Source organism: Acinonyx jubatus, chromosome A1 (genome assembly GCF_027475565.1).
Source record: "Acinonyx jubatus isolate Ajub_Pintada_27869175 chromosome A1, VMU_Ajub_asm_v1.0, whole genome shotgun sequence".
In the NCBI taxonomy this organism is placed as follows: Eukaryota; Metazoa; Chordata; class Mammalia; order Carnivora; family Felidae; genus Acinonyx; species Acinonyx jubatus.
The window spans coordinates 77,660,538-77,684,572 of record NC_069380.1 but is presented as its reverse complement, the minus strand read 5'-3'; the positions used below and the strand labels follow the sequence as shown (position 1 = coordinate 77,684,572).

Here is a 24,035-nt window from a genome sequence, read left to right as displayed (position 1 = left end):
TAGGACCCAATATTATTGCAGGAAGTACATTAAAATAACATCTCGTTATTTAATTGCTCTTTGCTTCTCTATAGAAACTGAGTGGCCCGCCCTACACTAGCATTCTGCTATGTAAGGAAACTAAACTTTCTCAAATTGTGTTGTATCAGTAGCTTGGTGAGTTGTTGAAATGATTTCAGAAAACTCAACATCCTAGAGCAGAAAATGGTTTAAGATAGAGTTGGATATTTAACGTATGCATGATTTTGGAATCTAAATGTGATGCAATGTAACGATAAAATACTTTTTGTTTTTATAGATCCATTGGGTGGTAAGCGGATCAATACTGAAGCCTAATAGCTATCAGGACATTCGACAGGATGAGGATTACACAGGTACTATCAGACTTGGAGCTAACATAGCAAAGTGTTGCTCACGAAGGCTTCCCAGTCTTTCTCCCCTGGCGTCTGATTAGAATTGGCCCTTCTTGGGGTGCCTCGGTGGCTCGGTTGGTTAAGCATCCGACTTCGGCTCAGGTCATGATCTCGCGGCTCGTGGGTTCGAGCCCGCGTCGGGCTCTGTGCTGACGGCTCGGAGCCTGGAGCCTGTTCCGATTCTGTGTCTCCCTCTCTCTCTGCCCCGCCCTGCTCACTCTCTCTCTCTCTCTCTCTCTCTCTCAAAAATAAATAAAACATAAAACAAAATTAAAAAAATAAAGGATTGGCCCTTCTTCTATTTGCATCCTGTTGACCACACCATGGCACCTGCGTCTGGAACAGGACCTAGAACTTCATTCACATGCCAGCACTGCTGAATGGATGAACTGTAAACTTCATGCACATGAGCCAGAAAAAATTCCCTGCAGGTAATGCTAATACTCTGTCGCAGAGCAGAAACTGTAACACCCACAGGTATCCCTTTTGTAAAATGGGATACTCCACGTGAAGGGTGATGATTTTATCTTAGTATCATTTCCAGGACAGCGATTCCACAACTAAGGATTTTATGTAATTCTTTTTTTTTTTTTTTTTGAGGTCGACGTTGCCAAACTATGTAATCTCATTTCATAAAATTTTAGAAGTCAAGGTATCTGGCATTTTCCAAAGTCTTTAAACACTTAGCCCAAGCTGGATTGAATTATTGTTCATCCAGTAAATCTCACCTTTTAGAAAAGAGTTTGTAAGCCGGGAAACGTTTCAAATCTTTGACAACCCTTCCGAAATCAGCTTAGATGGAGCCTGACGTAAAGATAGGTCATATATCATAATTTTATCTTCTGCCACAGAAGCTTTAAGTTTCACAAATGTATTTTCTCTTCAAATTCTCTATGTTTGTACAGTAGGTTGTTGCTATGCAATTTTACTAGACTCCATAGCTGTAAGTGTTTCATTATATATAGTTGCATGTTATGAGTGTAGTGGGAAATTTAGGAAAATTATTGAACGTTAAATCATTAGTTTCCACAACTTTGTTCTTTGTGCCTCTGGTAAAGATTTATAGCATGTAGAGCTTTGCAATACCATTTGTTAGGTGTGGAAATATTCTAGCATTTATGAAAATAATATTTATATAATCTCAAAATATTCTCATTTCTTAGAATAGTATGTTATGGACAGTTTTAAACATAGTCAACAGCAACCAACATAATGAACCCCCATCTGCCATCAATAAGCCTGAAGAATTATCAACAATGACCAACTCATGACCAATTCTGCTTTACATTTTTCTATTACCCTCAAAACTAGACCCATTTAAAGTAATTCTTAGGGTGTCTGGGTGGCTCAGTAGGTTAGGCATCTGACTTTGGCTCAGGTCATGATCTCATAGTTCATGAGTTCGAGCCCTGTGTTGAGCTCTGTGCTGACAGCTCAGAGCCTGGAGCCTGTTTCGGATTCCATGTCTGCCTCTCTCTCTGCTCCTTCCCAAATCATGCTCGCTCGCTCTCTCTCTCTCTCTCTCTCAAAAATAAACATTAAAAAAAAGAAAAAATACTAAAGTAACTCTCAGATACCATGTCATTTAATTGGCAAGTATTTTAGTATAATTCTCTAAGATATAAGAACTTAAAAACACGTCCACAGTACCTTTATCACACATAATTTTTATCAATAATAACTCCTTCATTTCATCAGCTATCCAGATTTTAAATTATATTAGTTAAGTGGCAATTTTTAGACTTCGTTAAACAAATAAGGATCCATGCCATGTCCACATATTTAACTGATTTCTATGTCTCTTACATCTCTTTGAATCTGCAGGCTACCCTTGCATTTTTATATGTTAAAGAAATCAGGCCATTTGCTCCACGCGGTTTCCCGCACACTGGATCTTGCAGAGCGTATCCCCATGGTTTGCTTCATCATGTTCCTCGGTCCCCCATCCCTGTTAATTAGCGGTTGGCTGGGGAAACTTCATTACATTAAGGTTTTCTCTCTCCCTTCCCCTCCCCCCTCCTTCCCCATCTTTCCTTCTTGGCAAGAACACTCGACGGGCATCTTGCCTGTGTCTCTTTCTGCAGCGTTAGCAGATACTCCCTGCCTTGATTCATTACTTCCCAGGAGCTGCAGGAAGGGGCTGCTCTAATTCTGCCATCTGTCTTTCCAGTTATTTGTAGCGGGAACTGCTCTCGCCTCCGCGAGTCGGGCGGCCTAGGCAGGACCGGCATCTCGAGACACCAAGCCCTTCTGGCTGAGTGTCCAGCAAGTCTCGCTACCTGCTTACGTGTAATCGTGTGACTTTAGGAGCCCTCTACCCACTCCCTCGCCTAGGCGACCTGCTTCATTTCAACACACTTTGTCTTCCTTTCCATCATGCTCTGGCAAGCTACTTTTAAAGCACCTAAGCGTTATTGGTTTTGTGTGTTCGTGTTGCCCCCTGGCTTCTCCGTCAAGTTCTCTCATTGTTGGTGGCGAGGTTCTCGTTCGCTCTTCTCCCCTTTCCAAACACACAATTGCATCTGGAAGGAGCAATGTCTTTGCCTCTCTCTTCCACTTTCCACAGTCAGGAAGGGGACTGCTTTCTCCTCTCCGACATCACTGGCGCTGTGATGTGCAAGGGACAGCCTTGTCTGGCTCACTACCTTTCTGTTTATTGAGCATTCCACACTTGGGATTGACTGGCTGCGTGATGTCGAAGAGTCGCCTGGAGGGGCTTCTTCCCCGGTGTGTGAGGAGATATTTTTACAGAGCGAGAGAGGAATTTCACATGATAAAGGAGAGGAGGGTTTATAAAATTCAGGATTACATAACAGAGAGTGAGCTGGCAATACTGTCATTATTTAAATAATGAGGGTGGTAGATTCAGATCCTCCTGAATTATACTTCGGGACTCCAATTATTTATACGACCTCCTTCTCCTGATGCATCAAACTACTGCCAAGTTTCTATACATATTATGCCGTATGTATATAATTTTGTATATATAGTACATATATAATACATAAATATATAAATGGATAACCATGCAGAGTAGAGTTTTATATATATACATATAAATGTATATATTTACTTATTTATATATATGTTTATATATTTATATATATACATATAAATAAATATATAAACATATATATAAATACATATGTTCTATTTTTTCCTCTATGTATGGTCTTTATTATAATATATAAAATACTTCTAGTAGAAACGATTCATTAAAAGTCAAAGAAAACAGGATTAGCATTTCCTATTAACTGAAATAAATTCGTATCTAAGGAACCACAAAGGCCCATCTTTTAGAGCTGCCTGGGGACACTGAGGTTGGAGATGCTGAGGTTTTGAAATGCTTTTTAGTATCTCCTCCGATTGTCCCTGTTCTAAACATTTGTCAGGCTGCTTATGGAGGAACAATTGACATACATACATTTATTCCTGAGTAAGAAAACCGTTAGGAGATCCACTCTGAAGATGTCTTCTTTTGAATTTATTCTTAAGATTTCAATTGAAAACATATTTACTAAGTCTCTGTTATATACAAAGCGCTGTACCAGACACAATTTCAATGCCGCAGGAGTTGACATTCTAGCAAATAGCTGATAGATGGGTCAAAAAGCTCAAAAGAGAATAAAATACATAGTTATAAAGGCACTAATATTCTTCCGGGTTTGATTCTGAACACAATATTGATTTGTTAAACATTTTGTTGAACGTTTGCAATGGAATATAAAATGAAGAAGTTCACGTTGTCTTAGCAACTCAAGAATCTAGAATGTAGCATTCAAACCAAAGCTTTTAATATAAGTTCACATTCAGATTTAGAAATCTGCTAAATCCACTATGAGAAGAGATTTGAAATCATCACAAAGAAAATAATTTTATTCTTCTGAATGGCTCCTAGTTGCAGTTGTATACCACAGCCCAACAAACCTAGGAAAAAGGTACATTTTTCTAAAGAAAAAACTATTTTTTTTCCCTAACTTAAATCTAAGAATTGGTTTTGAGATTTTACCCAGCCGTGCCTCAAACTACCTCTTGGAATTTAATAGAGACTCATTCTTTAGATCTGAAAACATGCCGTGTCTTGCGATATGAAAATATCAGGCTACGAATACGTTCTAAAATATGTAATTAAAATAGCTACCAGAAAGAAAACATAAGGGGTACATATAATTGTAGTAAAACAAATAAGTTTTAATAAGGAAACAACTTAAATACTTTGTACATCTCAGTCATCAGCACAGACTGGATGGATAACTATGTGGGGTGTAGAGAAGGGGGTTGGGAGTGTGGCCCCACAGAGACTGTGAGAGGACACCGCCCCACCTGTGGTTTCTGCATGTTGCTTACCAGGAGGTGAAGAAACCAGGGAGTGTCATTAAGGGACATGGCAGCTTGCATGTTTTCTAAGGCAAAAATGTCGAGAATCAATACCACCTCCAGACTGCGGTCAACTACTCGTGTTGAGAGATGCATCCCAGTCATGGCCTGTGGACCCACGATCTTACCAGTCAGTCCTTCAACTGCCCTGTTCCCCTGTGCATTGCTAGTCTCCTTACAGTAAGTGACGAATAAATAAAACCACAGTCCCCCTCTCCCTGCTTAGCCGTGGATACAGAAGTCCGAAAGGACAAGAAGGCTATGGTCTTATTTCATAGCAGACTTTTGTGAAGTTTTGTAAAGAATATGATTCATGGTGACTCACCCTGGATTAGGTGAGTCAACATGATTTAGTCTCTATTCACAAGATGCCGCACCAGTGTTTCGTGGGGGAAAAAATAACGCTGAATTTTAAAAGGTTTTCAAGTGTTCCCATTTACAACAGTAACAGTGGCCCTCCGCGATTTCTTACACACGGACATGAGTTAGAAGAATGATGCCAGAACCTCTATGCCAGTAACCAGCTTAAACCCCACAGCTCTGTAAGTCTCTTGTAAAGGAGACCAAGGTTCGTTATAGATTTCTTCCTCTTCACCAAGACAGCTCACAGAATGGGGTTTCAAATTCACATCTGGTGTCATTAACCACCACATCATCTACCTTGAGAAAATAAACCCAGGGGCACCTGGATGGCTCAGTCAGTTGAGCGTCTGACTCTCGGTTTCGGCTCAGGTCGTGATCTCAGGGTTCGTGAGTTTGAGCCCCGGATGGGGTTCTATGCTGACGGTGCGGAGCCTGCTTGGGATTCTCTCTCTCTCCCTCTCTCTGTCCCTCCCTGACTCATGCACTCCCTCTCTAAATAAATAAATAAACTTAAAGAAAAATAAACCTGAACAAATGACAATTATTCAAAGCTCTCCCTAAACACAGCCCACTTGTGATTCTTCCCATGATGTAGCACAGCCTGGTTTTCTCTCTTTCCACCAATACCTCCTTATTGGTTTATCTCTCCTTCCCTGCTGCCCTGGACAAGTTCTTTCTACTCTCTTAACAACTAAAGTTTAGATATGCTTACTTTGATTTCATGAATCATACATTACTAAGGAGATACTTAAAAAACAAGAAAAGACACTAGTACTTTTCAAAGTGCCCTAAATTGTTAAGTGGATTAAAAACAATCAGTGCCTCTTTAATCTGTTTTTTTTTTTTTTTTTATGAGTTTCCGACAGGCATATGTATGAATGTCACACAAAGCCGGACCTACAAGTAACAGTATTTAGCATGATGGAGTATTTCCATTCTGATTTTTGGCCAAGGTTTTTGAAGACCTTTGCCTTGATTCCACAAAGCGACACCCTCTGTCTCTCAAACCTTGTTGAAACAACATCTCTGTAAGCACAACTCAGCTCCACACTGTCTTTTAAAAGAAGTACTTCGGGGCGCCTGGGTGCCGCAGTAGTTAAGCGTCCGACTTCAGCCAGGTCACGATCTCGCGGCCCGTGAGTTCGAGCCCCGCGTCGGGCTCTGGGCTGATGGCTCAGAACCTGGAGCCTGTTTCCGATTCTGTGTCTCCCTCTCTCTCTGCCCCTCCCCCGTTCATGCTCTGTCTCTCTCTGTCCCCCAAAATAAATAAACGTTGGAAAGAAAAAAAATAAAAAAAATAAAAGCAAGTACTTCAGTTTAAAAAAAAAAATTATGCCCGTTGTTTACATGCCACGCAAAGAGGATGGATACGCCCATGAACTAGGGATACAAATTTTAAAACAGGATAGCAAAGGACTTATTTTAATTCTGTATTTGCAAGTAATCATGCAGATAGTCTCTACTGAATAAAGGAGTCAATTTATTAGCTGAAAAAAAACACACATGAAAGTGATAAAGTTTCAAAAGAAATGCACTTACTTGTTCAAATTCATTCTTTTGAAATTCTTCAAAACCAAAGATGTCCAATATTCCAATATCCAACGTCTGTGTGCTGAAAGGAAACAGCGAATCAGTGACCAAGCACACGTAGAGCCCTTACATGACCCCTGGCCCCATCCCCCCTCCAGGTCAGAGACATCGGGACACTTTGCATATCACCTTCCAGTAGAACTAAAAACAGCCAACAATTATCTCAGAGTCTCATACAAAAGCTCCGAAAAAGAAAAGTGTTCTTTTAAGGCTTTAATTTAAACACAGATACAGGAGTACAACACACTGATTTCTAAGCTTAGGATGCGACGGTATATGGGTGGCCCCGTATTTGCTCCTCTGAAACAGTCTTTGTGTCTCTACTTCAACTGCATGCGCTTTCCCTGGAAAGGAAGTCAACCTGCCGACGTGCCCTCAGCAGCTCCTCCTTCTCCTCCTTGTCTCTTGTTAGACCACACGAGCAGTAAGTCCCGCAGTTTCTTCATCACGTGTCAATGTGGTACAAGCCACGATGAAGCTGTGGGCACCTTCTCTGATAGACCGAACTGTGCCACGTCAAAACATACAGAGCGACCTTCCTAAAGAAATCCTCATAAACAAAGAAGAACAAAGGAGATGATCCGTGGGCGTACAACTGGAAGAAAGCGGCGTGAGCACCTTACGATACTGCTGTTTTCGGTGAAAACTCTCTCTCCTGGAGTTTGCTGGCATCTTGGAAGGTCCAGCCACAGACGAGGAACCTCATGTGAGTGAAGAAAGCGGGGAGGAGAACCTAGGGGTGGTGGGAGCCCCGACATCCTGGACTCTGCGGGGAGCGGGGGCACCATGAGGACAGGGCATGAGGTGGCTTCTTACACAGAAAGCCCCGGATGATTCTGGAATGCTGGTCAGCAGGCGGCACATACCCAGCCTTCCCACTGCCCTGCTCTGGAGTATCATCAGGAGGACCACTGTCCTGATTCTCTGCCAATGGCTGTGATATTTGATCATCGTGGATTGTTTCAATCCCTTAGTTGATGCACCTTCAACCACCTTAGTTGATTCACACGCTGGTGTTGTTTTCTGTCCACTTGACTGGTCCAAACCGCACAACTGGAAACTAACTTTCTTCTTGTGCCTGTATTTTGTTTGCACAATCAGTGCAGAACCGTCATGCTTTAGGGTCTGTAAGATGTCACTTAAACGACCAATTTCTCATAAAAAGGCAAGGTAATGATTCTATGATATCTTGTCTCTAGGATTAGTTCTTGTAGATGGTACCAATATGAGCTTCGTAAGCAGGAAAGACAGTATTTTAAAAGCCCTTAACACAAATTTCACACGGCAGAGAATATAAAGCAGCGAGGGAAAGAGACAGTCATTAAATGGATGTAACCAGGTCACTGATTTAACTTTCCAGAGGGAAAAATAGTTGGCTTTGTACCTCACCCTGTGTGTCCAGATAAACTCTGCCTGGATTAGAGAGATAAACGTTAGAGCAAGAAGCTCTGAAAATGCGCAAGTAAACAAAGGTGATCGTTTTTTCTGCTTTCGATTCTGAGAGAAATCAAAAGAAAATGGTTAAAAGGACGATGACACAAATACCAGATTCTTTTGTATTTGTAGAAATAAAATTAAAAATGATTAGAGGAAAGTGTTATTTTAAAACGTGTTTTCTCAATTATCTTCATAGATTTTTTTTTTTCCTGATTGGTTGACCCACGTGTCCAGTCACACGTCATCTTGCCTCCTTCCACCCTGATGACTTTACAGTGTGACAGGGGGACACCGGGGTGATGCTCACTCAGTGGTGGTGGTGCTGAGGTGTAAGATGAGGTGCTGTGTTAGGGTGTGTGTGTGTGTGTGTGTGTGCGCACGTTTCACATAATGAGCTGCACTGTTTCCGTTGTAGGCGCTGGGTGACAAGGGTGACAAAGCTTGCCAGTTTTGGAGATGTTCAGCCTTGGGTAGGAATCCTGGTTCAGACACTTTTTAGTTGGACAACTGTAGGCAAGTTACTAGAATTTTCTGTGCCACAGGCTCATCATCTATGAAACTAAGGCAGCGAGTATTATCTCTCCACCCAATGGTTGTTACAATTGTCAATAAAATCCTAGGACAAGAGCCTGTAGACAGTGCGTCTCTAATCACTGCAAGTTGCTTTTAAAAAAACACTTCGGGGTGCCTGGGTGGCTCAGTCGGTTGAGCGTCCGACTCTTGATCTCGGCTCAGGTCGTGATCTCACAGTTTGTGAGTTTGAGCCCTGTGTCAGGCTCTGCATTGATGCCACTGAGCCTGCCTGGGATTCTCTCTCTCCCTCTCTCTTTGCCCCTTCCCTGCTTGTGCTTGTGTATGCTCTCACTCTCTCTCAAAATAAATAAAGTTAAAAAGAAAAAAAAAACCATTTCCACCTGCTATAAAAATGAACAGGAGGGCTCACAGAAGAAACATAAAGGGCTAATAGGTAGATCACAAATGTCAATCTCATTACAATTACAAAAGAAATAAAATTTTCAAAATTAGGATGAGAACGATATTCCCACACACTTTTGCTGGGAGCTTAAATTGGTAGAGTCTTAAATAACAGTTGGTTACATGGCATAAAGCTTTGGCACCCTCGTATCATTCGAACCAGGATTTCCATAGACAGGAGCCTATACTCAGATGATTATCAGAAATGCAACTAAAGACCTACAAACAAGGGTGCCCACCATTATCTTCATTATAGTAACAACAACGAAAAGAAGTAACAAAGACCCCACATAGAGACATGATTAGTTAAATAGCATGCATCCTCTCATGGGTTAATTTGGTGAATCTATCAAGTTAATAGAAAGCACTATGTAAGTTCTACATAAAGAATAAGGCCAATTATATATTCAGAAGACCTATGACCTCTTCAGCCCAAGAAGAGAAATGGAGATGCTTTTGTTTACTTCTTTTTATTGTTCTGCATTTTCTAAGGTTTTTATACTGAAATACTATATTTTTATGACCAGTTAATATTTGATGTTTACAAAGACACTGCAAAAACACGGGAAATGTTCTTGAACAGCAATAAGCTATAAAACTAAAACTAAAACTAAAAAAAAAAAAAAAAAAAAAAACCTAAGCTGGAAACAGAATTTATACCATTTGTATACTGAGCGCATCGTACTATAATTTCACCCATGTTAAAAAGTAAATCTGTGGCACAAAACAAGTAAAGCACCTGTTAGCAATAGATGTCTTCACTGGTGGGCCTACAGGTGATGTCTTAATTTTAAAATGTTTACTGGGGGCGCCTGGGGGGCTCCGTTGGTTAAGCATCCCACGTTTTGATTTCAGCTCAGGTCATGATCTCACGGTTCACGAGTTCAAGCCTTGCGTTGGGCTCTGTGCTGACAGCACGCAGAGCCTGCTTGGGATTCTCTCATTTTCCCTCTCTCTCTCTGCCCCTCCTCCACTCTCTCTTTCAAAATAAATAAACTAAAATAAATAAATAGAATGTTCTACACTGGATATTAGATTACTCATCATCATCAACTTTTATTAAAGATATATATCTGATGGAACACATTTTGGGCATTTTATGAGTTGGTGGAGGAAAGAACAACAATTACCTCAGGGCAGAGAGAGGGGTGGAGCCCAACAGTGAGGGCAGAGAAGGGCATCTGGCTTTCCAGGATGGGGAGAAGCAGCAGGGACCCCGGGGTCAGGGAGAGAGAGCAGGGCTGTGCTCTGAAGGCCACGTGTTGGTCTCCAGTGTGGATATTTCATGCCAACTTATACCAGAATCTCCCACTCAGGCCTTGACTCCTTGCCCGATTCCCCGCTGGCTTTGGCAACAGCGGTACCATATTTATAGTGCATGGTGTTGCGGGAGACTGGGAAAAAGGGAGAGAGCTATCAGTGACCCGATGTCACCACCTATGTCCTTCCCCTTCTCATAGGGAAGGTGACTTCCTGTTGGCATGCAGAGGAAGGATGTGGGGGCCACCCAGGTGTGTTTGGGCGAGCAAAACGTGTTAGAGATTCCAATTCAGCTTCAGGTTGGTAGATGATTAATTCGCAACTTAAGAGTAGCATAGATGTGGTTGAAAGAGCACTTCTTCTATAGGGGGTTTTCCCCATACTTCATAGATACTGGATTCCAAACTAAATTTGGCCGCAAAAGAAAAACATTATGAAAGAAAAAGATGGGAAGGAAGAAAAAAACCCAACTCGGGGCGGGGGGAATTAATGCATCTTAAGGATCCATTTTGCAACTACTGACAGATCTAATGTGTTCATTTTTTTTTCAAAAATCTATTTCAACCTTTATGATTGAATGAAATATGGGTCTGTTACTGCCATAGCAACGCAGGCAGAAAGGTCACAAGAACTTGTAGCCAGCAAAGTGCCCATGCCGCGTGGCAGTCAGCATTACTGTCATTTTTCTTATTGATATCTTGACTCATATTACACAGGCATTTAACCCAACATCCTATTTCTAGCTGGGAGGAGCAGACAGAGGTCATCTGATCCACCAGGATTCGATCCCACAGGCAGAATTAACATATTAATGAGATGGTCTCTTCACATTCAGCCTTAGGATTCTACTGAAGGCTTTCCCTACGGTTAACAAAACTGCCTTGTTAAGGCAGTTACTGCAGTAACTTATTAGTAAAATACAATCCCTTTTATATCAGAGGTGACATCAAATGCCAAGGCAATTGTCTGGTTTTGTTCTTGCCTTTCACGTGTGCAAGAATAGGAAGGGAGGAAGGTCCGGATTCAAGAAAATGTCTGCCCTGAAACATGGATGAACTAAGTTTATTTGGGCAGAGAGGTCCAGTGGTTTGCACAAGTCAGGTGCTGTCCTCGATCATCCCTTGAAAGGTTAACTACAGAGTGATCTTAGGTATTTAGCCATTTTAGGAAACAGCTCAATCCTGCCTGATGCAAAACCCTTAGATGCAGCCAGAACTGAAATCAGTCTCTTTGGCTGATCATTGACCTATAGGACCCCAGATGGAGGGGGGAAGACTGGAATCTAAAATCACTGCAGACTAGAGCAATCCGCCTGTCCAGACACCCCACCCTGGGGATCAGATGCACTTACACGGAGGTGATGGGTGCGAAGTTCCTGAAGATGTTGGGCCACGATCTGGCCTTCCCCAAGTCTACCACCCAAATGCTGGAGAATTTAGTTAACCTAACCCACAAGGTGCCTCGTTGTGGAGGCCAGTCACTAGTCCTGCAGCCTATCTGAATCTCGCAAGGTGTTCGCTCATCTGTGCCAGGAGGCAAGGGTGGGACTCCGGGGTGCTTGCTTTGGGGAGTCCCTCCTTTTTATTCTTTGACCGAAGCAAAGTACATGAGGTTTATTGTTTTCTGAAAACATGTCAGAAATTAGGGAAAGAGTGTGCAGTTGCTGACAAGCTGAACTGGAACCGGGTGATGGGTGGGGACACTGTCACCAAAGCAGCTGTCTGCCTCCTACTAGCCCACGGATATCGCGCACGCCTACATGGTTCCAGTCCTTCTTTGCACTCCTTCCACTAGAAAGAGAAGTTAGGGAGTCAAAAGCTGAGACCTCTTGAGATGAAAATGGCAGTTAATTAGCCTGGATATACAAGAAAATCTTGGACTGGGAGTAAAAATCTGAGCTACCATTTTATGGAGTCGTGTTTGTCAAGCACCGTTAAAACATTTAAAATGCTTTATTTCATTTGGCCTTAACGACTAGCCTGTGAGGTAAGTACAGTGATCACCCCAGTCTACAGAAAAGAATACTGAGACAGAGGACAGTGAAGGTCTAAGTTGCCCAACGGCACCCATCAGGATTAGACAGACCCAGGACTTGAACCCAGGCTGTCCAAGACTAGCCCCGCCTCCCAGACTAGCCCTGTGAATTACCGCAGAAATTGACTGCCAGCTGCTGGTCCTAGAACCCAGCCTGATTCTGGCCTACAGGAGCTGGGAACGGAACCCTCCCCACATATAAGAAGAGCAGAAATAATAAAAGATCACTTAAACCCTCCCTCTTAGCGAAAGCTACAACTCACAGCTGGAAAGCATTAACTAGGAGAGGTGAGAAGGGACTCCTGAACACTGCTTTGCAGATGGAAGGAAAAGCCTGGATAGTTCTTGACGATTTCAATCTGTAATTGACAAGTACAGGGAAGCCTCGCCGCGTCCTTCAGCGCGTCAACAGCTCAGAGTAGAGGACTTGGTGGTGCCCATCCCCAAGCAGCTTGCAGCGAATCTGCGGAACAGTGAGCCGGGAGAGGTCAGCCTCAATTTCAGACCACGGTGACTTCTTTGCGTACTAACACCTGCCGAAGATCGGTGTCTGTGAAGGCAGGTAGCTTCGGGCTCTAGGGCTCCCTCCGTTTCTTAAATGAGCCATTGAGAAGATTCTCCAGTGTGTCCTCTGTCCTGTGGCCATCTGAACCTGCACGCTCTTAGCTCGAGTTCAGAGCTCTCCAGCTCGCTGTGCTCTCTGCCTCCCCAAGAGAATGAGTAACTCTTTTCTTGACCATAAAAACAAAAACAACCCTTTCTTGAAAAATTGTATTTGTTTTATGAGCTTCTCGGACACTGCCCTAGTGCCAATTTCCTGGTTCTTTCTGTGGTTCTGATCTAAGTAAGGCTCAGGTGGAGACAGAAGATGCAGGGAGATGGAGGAGGAAGGAGAGAGGCAGAATGGAGAAAACAAGCCAACGGTGTATCTGACGCCTGTTTCCATCCTTCAAACCAGTTTAGATCATCACAAATTAGGTAATTAGAATTGTTGTGATGTAGTCTTTGGTCTTGAGATACACACAGTTTTAATAAAAGTGCAACTATTACATAGGCCATCTATACAGGGCTATCCATGGAAAAGTGTTTTTTTTTTTTAATTGTCAAAACAAAAATCAAATAACATGTGACATAAAATCATTTTGACTTTAGCCACCCCAATCAGGAAACGATGTGTCCCGAGGTCCTGCAACTCACGGATGGCTGCAATCTATCCAGCAAAACATATTTTAAGAGCTACCAAATATTTGGGTGTAACTGTTGTTTGCCAACTCACCCTGACTGGGAATCACAGACTCAGAGGTCTTGAAACCAAAAACAAGCCAGAGGCTTGCAAAGGCCAAGCCTCCATCTACAGGCAAATGGAATATGAACCTTACAATTTTGGGGACTGACACAATTAAGTTTCACAAGGCATAACTGTCTTACTAGAGCTTTCTTTAAAGTTAAGTGTCAGGCTCAGAATAGAAATCCTGGTCTCTTGCTTCCTTTAACACTTTAAAAAAAAATTAAAACCCAGATAAAAGATAAAATTACTGTACTCAACGTAACACTTCAATCCACTGGCTACAGACCACAGGAAAAAGCGATGTTCCATTTTCTCCTTTGCACGCTTTCCTGTTTCCCGCTGGTTCACCGAGATGTAACTGACACACAGCACTGCACCTTTAATGGGTCCCACGTGCTGATCTGATACACGCATATACCGCAAAATGATCGTGCTCTTTTAACAGAGCTCCTTTTCTCCCTTAAGAGTGATTCTCTTTGCACCCATGCCCTCCTGTTTATGAGAGCTGGCTACTTAAGGTTTTAAAGAGCACATCTGGATGTTTCTGGGAAATTTAATAGGAAGTTTTGAGGAACCTAAGTCTTCCTCACCCCAAGGTTTGGGATTTGGGTACCCAGATGAGGGAACCAAGCGTTTGGGAACACCGGGAAGTGGGGAGGTATCTCAGCATCTGTCACATCATCCCTAAGATAGCTGTCTTTCCAACAATCGCCTTCGAATGAATCAAATACAATCTGTGGCTCAAAGTAGGTGCTGTGAAAATTAAATTGATTAGACAGTGATTTGTAGCAAGCAGCTGTTCCTGGATAACCGCCTGTCCCCAAACTCTAAACGAAAACATTAAGTATTTATTATGACCCCTCAGCCCTGCCATCAGGTTGAGGCTGATCTCACCCGAGGGCTTGAGGTTGGCTGGGGACTGGCTGGCTAACAGACTATTTCTTATTTTCCACAAGCAAGCCCCCAGACGTAGGCACATAGCAGTGACAGGGATCTGAGAAAACAGATCTGCATAAGGGCTCAGAATTGGCATATAGTTATCTTTGCTGTATTCTTTTTTTTTTTAATTTTTTCAAAAATTTTTTGACATTTATTTATTTTTGAGAGAGACGGAGCATGAATGGGGGAGGAGCAGAGAGAGAGGGAGACACAGAATCGAAAGTAGGCTCCAGGCTCTGAGCTGTCAGCACAGAACCTGATGTGGGGCTCCAACCCACGAGCCGTGAGATCATGACCTGAGCCGAAGTTGGACACCCAACCGACTGAGCCACCCAGGCACCCCAGTTTTAAAAAATTTTTTAATGTTTGTATTTATTCTTGAGACAGAAAGAGACAGAGCATGAGCAGGGGAGGGGCAAAGAGAGAGGGAGACACAGAATCCAAAGCAGGCTCCAGGCTCTGAGCTGTCAGCACAGAGTCCGTCGCAGGGCTTGAACTCGTCAACCACAAGATCATGACCTGAGCCGAAGTCAGACACTCAACTGACTGAGCCACCAGGCTCCCCTTTGCTGTATTGTCTTGGCTGGAGCAAGTCACAAGTGCAGCTCAAGTTCAAAGAGAGGGGAAATAGACTTAACTCTCGATAAGAGAAGTGTTGAAAGCCCTACTATATTCCCCACACAGATGCAGAGAAATGAAGGACTGGGACCACTCAATCTACCAAAGCCTCTTCTCTTGAGAGGGGCTTCTAACTAATTCATTTTTTAGTTCATTCACCTTTTCAGTGAATATATACAGAACACTTAGTTTTGCAAAGCCCTGTTCAAGATGTCAGAAGTCCACCTACAAAAAAAGCAGAGAACAACCTTGCTCTCGGGGTCATGTCCATATAAAAATATCTGAAACTTTACATAACGATTTTATGGGAAATGAAGACACCATCTATATTTGAAAAGGTTAATTTAAAATTTTAGTTTTAAAACTATGCTTTCTTATCATTCTTCTGGCAGTCTTCAATGTGGGAGGTGTTTGGGGGAAAACTTGGGTTTCGATCCCAACATACTTGGGGTTCGTACGTGAAATCCATCATTGCCAGACTGTGTGACTAAGGCCCCTTACTAAACCTGAATTCCAGTTTCTTTATTTGAAACAGGCCCCTTACTAAACCTAAATTCCAGTTTCTTTATTTAAAACAGGGAGTCCACAATACTCACCTCATGGCTAATGTCAATATTAACTTCAGTAATCCTTGGCACAAAGCCCAGCTCATTTATAGGTAATGTCTAATAAATGATAACCACGATAATTGCATCTTTTTCTTGTAAGTACACCTTTATCACGTATTAACATCTGCACAGTAGCCAGGCTTAGAAATGTATTTTTAATTTTTTTTAACGTTTATTTGTTACTGAGAGACAGAGAGACACAGAGCGTGAGCAGGGGAGGGGTAGAAAGAGGGTGAGACATAGAATCTGAAGTAGGCTCCAGGCTCCAAGCTGTCAGCACAGAGCCCGATGCGGGGCTCAAACTCACAAACTGTGAGATCATGACCTGAGCCAAAGTCGGTCACCCAACCAACCGAGCCACCCAGGCGCCCCGGAAATGTATTTCTAATGAGATGGTATATGAAGCAAAAAAAGTTGAAAAACCTGGAGCTGACAGAACCCAAAAATGTTGAAAAGCACATCCTCCTCAATTAGAAAATTGTAATAGAAACAGGCAAACAATCTTTAAGCTTGCGGTACAGACATTTCCTCCCTGGTGTTTTCTTCAGGGAGAGACAGGGTCACCAAGAGCCAGATTGGGACATTGTGCTCTCATTTCTGAAAGGCACTGCAGCATTATTTATTCTGGCAGAACAGCCACTGTGCTCAAATGACAGGCAGAGAGGAGCATAATAAGTACAGATTTGGTTAACTCTATTGAGCAGGACAGGTTATCAAGGGGTGGAAAAGAGGCCAAATGCATTTCCCGAGTTAGAAGTAAAACAAGAGAGTGGGCATGGCCAGCAGTGCGATGAATTTTATCCTTTGGATAAAATATACAAACTCTAACCTCTGCAAGCTGGGCTCAAAAAAGAACCGGAGAAGGAGAAGGCTGGGAGGTTTTTCATTAGCCTTCTAAATCACCGAGTTTCTTACACATTTTGTTGAATCTGTTTGAGTCTCCAAAAAATATTTGCAACTTATATGATGGTCGTTACCGAAAACGAAAAGCAACCCCTGTCTGATACGAAAAATGTCATATTCTCATAGTTATGACAAATCTCTTTTTCCATATCCTGAAAACATGTACTTAAGGGAAAAGTACATGGTTATTTATTGGTTCAATAATCCGCACTGTTCTTCAAACAATTTATCACATAATCATGATTAATATTTAAATGTATCCATTATTGTGTCCATAGTATTTGGTAATGTTTATAACAAGGGTGGTAAAAATTTAACCATTATTTTGTATGTATTATGTGGCAATTTAAAATTTTGAGCATTACAATAAATGCTGCTTTGGTAAAACTCTAATATTTTTCATTCCTCTCGATCCTTCTATTGGAAAAAAAAATGGATCTCCCAAAATAATGAAAAACAAATGTACAATTACAGAGAAAAGGTTCTTAGCTCTTCAGGAAATCATTATACATATGGGTGTTTTGGTAAGGAAACGGAGCAGAAGGAGAATTATTTAGAAAGCAGGTTTGTCTCAGATAGTTTGCTAAATTGTGTAGTTCTGGTTGTCATGGCGATAGCACCATGATTTAAATAAGTCTACACAGAAATAGAAGTCACTCATACTATATTCATAAGAATCAAAGAAATCTCATTATTTAATGGGGAAAAAACTTCCCAGTTTGGGTGAAGGGAGAGAAAAACATGGTGTGTCAAATTTATTTTTCTGACAAACTGTTTGTTATTTTATCTCTGAAACAGCATAAAGACAAAATATTTAGAACTAAACAACAAAGGGAGCGCTACATGGTAAGCGTCTGGAAGGCACTAGGTCCTTGGGAGATACTTTACAGACTCAGGGTCAACAAAATCATCGAAAAATAGGAGACAAACATTCCACTTAGAAAGTAGGGGAAACAAAAACAAAAACAAAAAAGCAAAATTCAAAGGAAGTGAAAACAGGGATATAATGAAACTGCAGGACCTAATAAAAGGAATAACATTAACGTGAGAAATGAAAACAAAAAAGATGTTTTAAGACAAATAATTTTCAGAGGCAGGTTTCAAGCAAGATTCCTCAGTGATACTGGGGCAAAGGCATATATAAATAACCAGGAATGTCAATGTTGTCAAATTACAGCTACAGGAGAGATTGAAGGACTATAAAGCAAAGCTATGATTTAGTTGGTGAATACATTTAAAATTAAAGTGGACAGTTTTCTACAAAATATGAATGACTTAAAAAAGAAACAAAACAATCTGATTAGACCTATAAACTTTAAAATAATGAGTAGTTGGGGCACCTGGGTGGCTCAGTTGGTTAAGCGTCCAACTTTGGCTCAGGTGGTGATCTCACAGTTCGAGCCCCACGTCGGGCTCTGTGCTGACATCTCAGAGTCGGGCTCTGTGCTGACAGCTCAGAGCCTGGAGCCTGCTTCGGAATCTGTATCTTCCCGTATCTCCACCCCTCCCCTGTTCATGCTCTGTCTCTCTCTGTCTCCCAAAACTAAATAAATGTTAAAAAATAAATTAAATAAAATCATAAAATAATTAGTATTCAAAAGGCAATCCACCCTCCACCACCCGAAAAGATTTTAGAAAGACTTTCACCAGGCATTCAGGGCACATACCATCTTCCTTTAGCACACACCGTTTTAGAGAGGCGAGAAACAGAGAAAGCTACGCAATTTTCTCTTTCACATAAACCTGAGAGCAAAGGATTGGATAAGAAGGAAAAAAAAATAGAATCTCTTCTCACTAGTGAAAATAAATGTAAACATCTTTAATAGACACTAGAAAATTGAATCTAGGACATTATGACCAAACAGAATTCACACTCTAAATGAAGAATTTTTCAACATAAAATATATATATATATATATATATATATATATATATATATATATATGTCAACATAGCTTGCTACATGAGCAAAGAAAGGAGAGAGTCGCAGTACTCTCAATGTGTACGGGAAAAAAGCTTTACATTAAGCTTTACATTGAAAACACTTAGGAAAGATTATCTCTGAAATCCTAAGTAAGCAGATTACTTAACGGCAGATATTTGGAGGTATTACATTAATTTGGAAACAAGAGAAGAATATCCACTATCACCACAAATTATCAACATTATACTGGCCATGCTAGCCAATGTAATAAAGGAAGAAGAAATAAAAGACATAAGACACAAAGAAGAAAAAAAAAAGTAATTATGATCATTTACATTAGAAAATGCTAAGCTATTCCACAGGAAAATTATTAGAACTAATAAGAAAAGTCAGCAGGGTTTCTAGATAGAAGATCAACATATGAAATGCAAGATTGAGAGTTCCCAATAAACAAATTAAAATGTAATAGAAAAATGGCAACAAAAAGTACAAGTGCACAGAAAAAAATCAAGATGTATAAGAAATTGACAAAAATACAAGGATATTTAAGAAAAAATACATGAACAAATAGAAATAAAGATCATATTTATGGCAGAAAAGAATCTAAACAAACCAATTCTCCCCATATTAACCTATAAATGTATTTCTAGTTGAAATCCCCAAAGAATTTTTTTTTATGGACTGAGTCAAAATGATTGTAAAATTCATATGCAAAAGTAAAGATCCAGGGATAACCAAAACAGAGAGGAAAATAAAAAGTTATTATATGAGGACTTACTTATTAAAACAATATGTTAGTGATACAGTTTTAGTGAAACATTAAAAATCAGGAGGGGAAAAAAAGCATTTCTAATAATTGGGGACAAGTGGGGGAGGGATCGTGGAAAATTTGACTAAAAATATAAAATGTTATCAATCCTTCATATAAACAGAAGTAAATTCCTGATGTTTTGAAAATCTAAGGGTTTCAGGAACAAATGGAAGGGGACTTTGAGGAAGGAAAAGGCTGTCTATTAGGGGCCTGAAGTCAGACCACCGCGTCCCGGCACAAGATAGCATTTCTTCTTCTTCTTCTTCTTCTTCTTCTTCTTCTTCTTCTTCTTCTTCTTTTTTTTTTTAACATTTATTCATTTTTGAGAGACAGAGAGAGGCAGAACATGAGCGGGGCAAAGGCAGATAGAGAGGGAGACACAGAATCCAAAGCAGGCTCCAGGCTCCAAGCTGTCAGCATGGAGCCCGACACGGGGCTCGAACTCACAAACCGCGAGATCATGACCTGAGTCGAAGTCGGACGCTTAACCAACTGAACCACCCAGGCGCCCCAGCATGTCTTCAATTCTTAATGTCTCACAATGTTATGCTGATTTGCAACAACAACATCTAAACAAATTAAAAAAAAAAAAACTGTGGGAAATTTACCCATTATTGATGATATTGCTGTATCTGGGGCGGAAGAGGAAGAAGAAAGGATCTTTGTCGGCAAACAAAAGGAACTTGAGCTTTTACTTGTAATCTCCCTTCTTCTATGTGAAAAGTCTGAAGCGGAAGTGGTGAGTGTTGGCAGTGTTCCTTCTAGATAGGAGGTGAGTGACTGACCTGGCCACACCCTCCATACCCTTCCTGATGCGTACATCTCCCCCCACCTCCACAAAAAGACCCTTCATGAAGACAGATATCATATGTTAAACAGATAAAGAAAAAACTGGGTAAGTCTATTTTCTTTTTCCCACAAATGCACAGCAGGTGTTTGAGTATTTCTATGAGGCATTTGGGAATGAATAATATAAATTCATTTATTAAAGAATTAAGTCCATTATAATCGATAAAGTCATGTACAAAATAACATTTTGCCAACTCTTAATGACTTAGGAACTGATGGTCTGGATTTTTAGATTATCTCTCTTGCAGATGTCTTTTTGATTTGTACTATCCATCAAAGAGTTTAAATCTTGATAATCATTTTAATAAACTGTTAAGGGAGAAAATTAAAACTAATAAGTAAATATTTGGTTTTTAATTGGATTCATTTACACCTTCGATCCTTACTTCAGAAGCAAGTTTCACTTCGTTCCCAGTTTTGTGTCTCTAATTGAGGACAGATAATGTCTCTGACCGTTTTTGAACTTTTAACCAGAATTTATAAAATGCATATCAAATGAGACAGAGAGAGAGAGAGGGATGAGGGAATGAGATTTTACTTAGGATTTTCAAGTGAGGTTCAATACATCATACGGTCAGATGTTTCCTTGGGGAGATTAATTACCAATTTACCAGAATAACGGTGAAAAAGCATTTAATATCTAGACATTTTTTTCTTACTCCACTTGCCTATCACTTAGCTTACCATTTAGACTGCTACTTCACTTATTTCATCCCCAAAAAGATGGGGGGGGGGTATTTCAAATTCTCTATTCCTTAAGTGTTACGGGGAAGATGTGTGTGATTTGGCAAAAAGATGCTTTTAAGTTTATTTACTTATTTTGAGAGAGCGAGCACACAAGCAGGGGAGGGGCAGAGAGAGAAAGAGAGAATCCCAAGTAGGCTCCAAGCTGTCAGCCCAGAGCCCCACACGGGGCTCCAACTCATGAACCATGACATCGTGACCTGAGCCGAAACCAGCTGTCAGATGCTCAGCCGACTGAGCCACCAGGCGCCCCACCGGTAAAAAGATTTAAGTTATTTTTAATATCCCTTTGCTTTGTGATGGTCACCAAGCCCTGCCCTACCCCACACTGTTGACAATCACTACAGATTGTCCAATCAGCGACATGGGTAGTTCCCAAGGAGAAGACACTTAAATCTGGAGTCAGGAGATAATCGTACAAGTTCTCTCCCTACTTGGGAGGATGATGGAGCACAGATATTCTGAAAAATCCCGTTCCTCCTTTTCAAGAAAATCTTTCCTCCTCATCTGGCTCAGGAAGGAGTAAAACACAGCCCACTTAAAGCCTCCAGCTGGAGGGAATGATGGCAAGCCATCAGCTAACACAGAGGCGACGCATCTGTGGGTAGCATTTGGCAGGGTAATGATGCTGTTGCACCCTTTTGAGATATTCAAGTCACAGTGATGGACCACTCTCATCCCCAGGGACGCTCCCAATGGCTGCCACCTTGAAGAAGACGAAACAGCAAACTTGTAGCTCAAACACTTATCCTGCCCAAACTGGCCTCGTTTCTTGGCAAAAGATAAAACAAATGGTACTTTCTTAAGAACGTGTATAAATGTTATGGCCACATTGCATAGCCTTTTAAAAGTCTTTTTAAAAAGTCAGAGGTTGCACCTGACATTTCAAAGAAAAAAGAAGAGCCTTCTGGTTAAATAATTTAAGAACAATATAATCACACACACACGCACACACACACACACACACACACACACACACACACACATCCGATTTGGATTAAGGTCTATGCATCCTGTGGAACCCAAGAAGCAGGTGTATAAGTAATGACAAATCCCCCTCAAGAAGGCAAACAAACAGCCTGGAGACGGGATTTGACACAGTCATAAGGCGGCAGGTAAAGTAGAGATGATCTGTGCAAACAGTCCAGGTATGAACCATAATCCAAAAGATATTTTTAATGAATGCTGGAAGTACAGCACAAAGATGCTGTCTCCTTAGCACCATCAGGCCCTCCAGCGCATTATAAACCACCTTTATGACTTCCTGGCCCTGACAGACGAGATCCTTGCCCCATACTCGGTTATAGCTAAAAAATCTAACCTACCAAATATAATCTCACAGACTAGGTTAACATGCTTACTGCCCTATTAGTGTTTGAAAAATCATTATTCACCTACTAGAAGGTATGTCAGGGTATGTTGTTAAAAATCACAGAGGTTTTCTGAAACTGTTGACGATAATTTTTTAATTAAAAAACATCTCGAGATAGCCACAAAATCATTACCAAAAATACTCTGACTTAGAAATCCTCAAGAACTATCAGGACACCATCAACCACACTGACAGTATAAGTTCAGAAGTATTAAATTCATTAATAAACAAATTGAAAGAGCGCGTTACAGCCCGGGTACATGGATTTTGTTCAGGTGGGTTTGGTCTATTCATCCCCAGAAATTACGTGAGGGACTCTATGTGCAAGTCTGTTTATGCCCTTCACTGGATTCTCAAACTAAACTCTGACCTAACGAAAGACACTATTACATTTCGTAAGTACATTAAGCCCTACATGATTGCCTCAAATGGGTGATCACAACAAACTTGCCTACATAATCCAATATAAACGGGAAAAATACTAATTTCTAGTTAAAATCCTTGGAACTCCCACAAACGTGTGCCTATGTGCAAGTAAATATTCAAAATGATTAGTATATGAACTGAATTCACAGCAGAATAAAACTGAGGAGACTTCCCAGATCAACGTAAGCCACATATCCGGCTGACCCGGTTAATCCACTGTATTTTCATTTCGGAGCACCAAGGTCGAGATAGGCCCCCTCCCCCGTTCAGCGAGACAGTCTTCAGACCAAATACACATTACCCAAAATGCTGACACAGGTTCCTTTTGTAACCCAGCCTGCAGAGCTCTCCAAAGCTATGCTTCCATTTTCCCTCCAGGAAATATTTGTTCTCTCTAATGAAGAGAAAAGAGCAAGTCTCATCTAAGGAAGGAGGGCAATCTTTCTGAGGTCTGAACATTAACTTGCTTCTTCCAATCCTACCGCGAAATCTCCACGTTCATTTGGACACTCACAACCCTTCCAGGGGTGTCAGATGCTGGGCAGGAGTGGGTTCACCTGCCTCGGTGACAGCACCTGAAATTTATGTCCCCCGGGACGTGTTTCTGTTTTCTCGTTTCAGCGAGTGAGTCATCGGCTGTGGCACGCGGGCTGACGCCGCCGTCCCCTGCCAAGACCCCAGCCAGACTGCTGGTTGCCATTCGGTGACTATGCCGATGGGAATCTTTCTGGATATCTAGGATGTTCCATGCTAACTTGCAAAATGATTTTTCTTTATTATCAGAATATATGCATTCAGAAGCAGGGCCAAATACAGAAAGCATCCTGCTGATGATTTCAGGAACCAAATCACTGAATTGATATGTGAATTAAAAGAAAAAGAAAAACAAAACAAGAAAAGAACTGAAGAAAACTTCAACTCCTCTCTAAAACGGTCTGGCTCTCTTTCTCACTGGTGTATCTGTTTAACACTTCTGTCTGTTATTTATTTTAAACAATTTTTAACGTTTATTCATTTTTGAGAGAGAGAGAGAGACAGACTGTGAGTGGGGGTGGGGCAGAGAGAGAGAGAGAGAGAGAGAGAGAGAGAATCCAAAGCAGGTTC

At 41.2% G+C, this 24,035-nt stretch overlaps 1 protein-coding gene across 3 annotated transcripts in view; it reads right to left on the bottom strand.

Annotated features, from left to right (window-relative positions):
- Positions 1-24,035, bottom strand: part of MYO16 (myosin XVI) — a 605,690-nt gene that overhangs the window by 180,989 nt on the left and 400,666 nt on the right. For all 3 annotated transcript variants that reach the window (XM_027065214.2, XM_053217786.1, XM_027065212.2), the window contains exon 21: positions 6,693-6,765. In XM_027065214.2, coding sequence (XP_026921015.2) covers positions 6,693-6,765 — 73 coding nt within the window. The remainder of the gene's footprint in view (positions 1-6,692; positions 6,766-24,035) is intronic.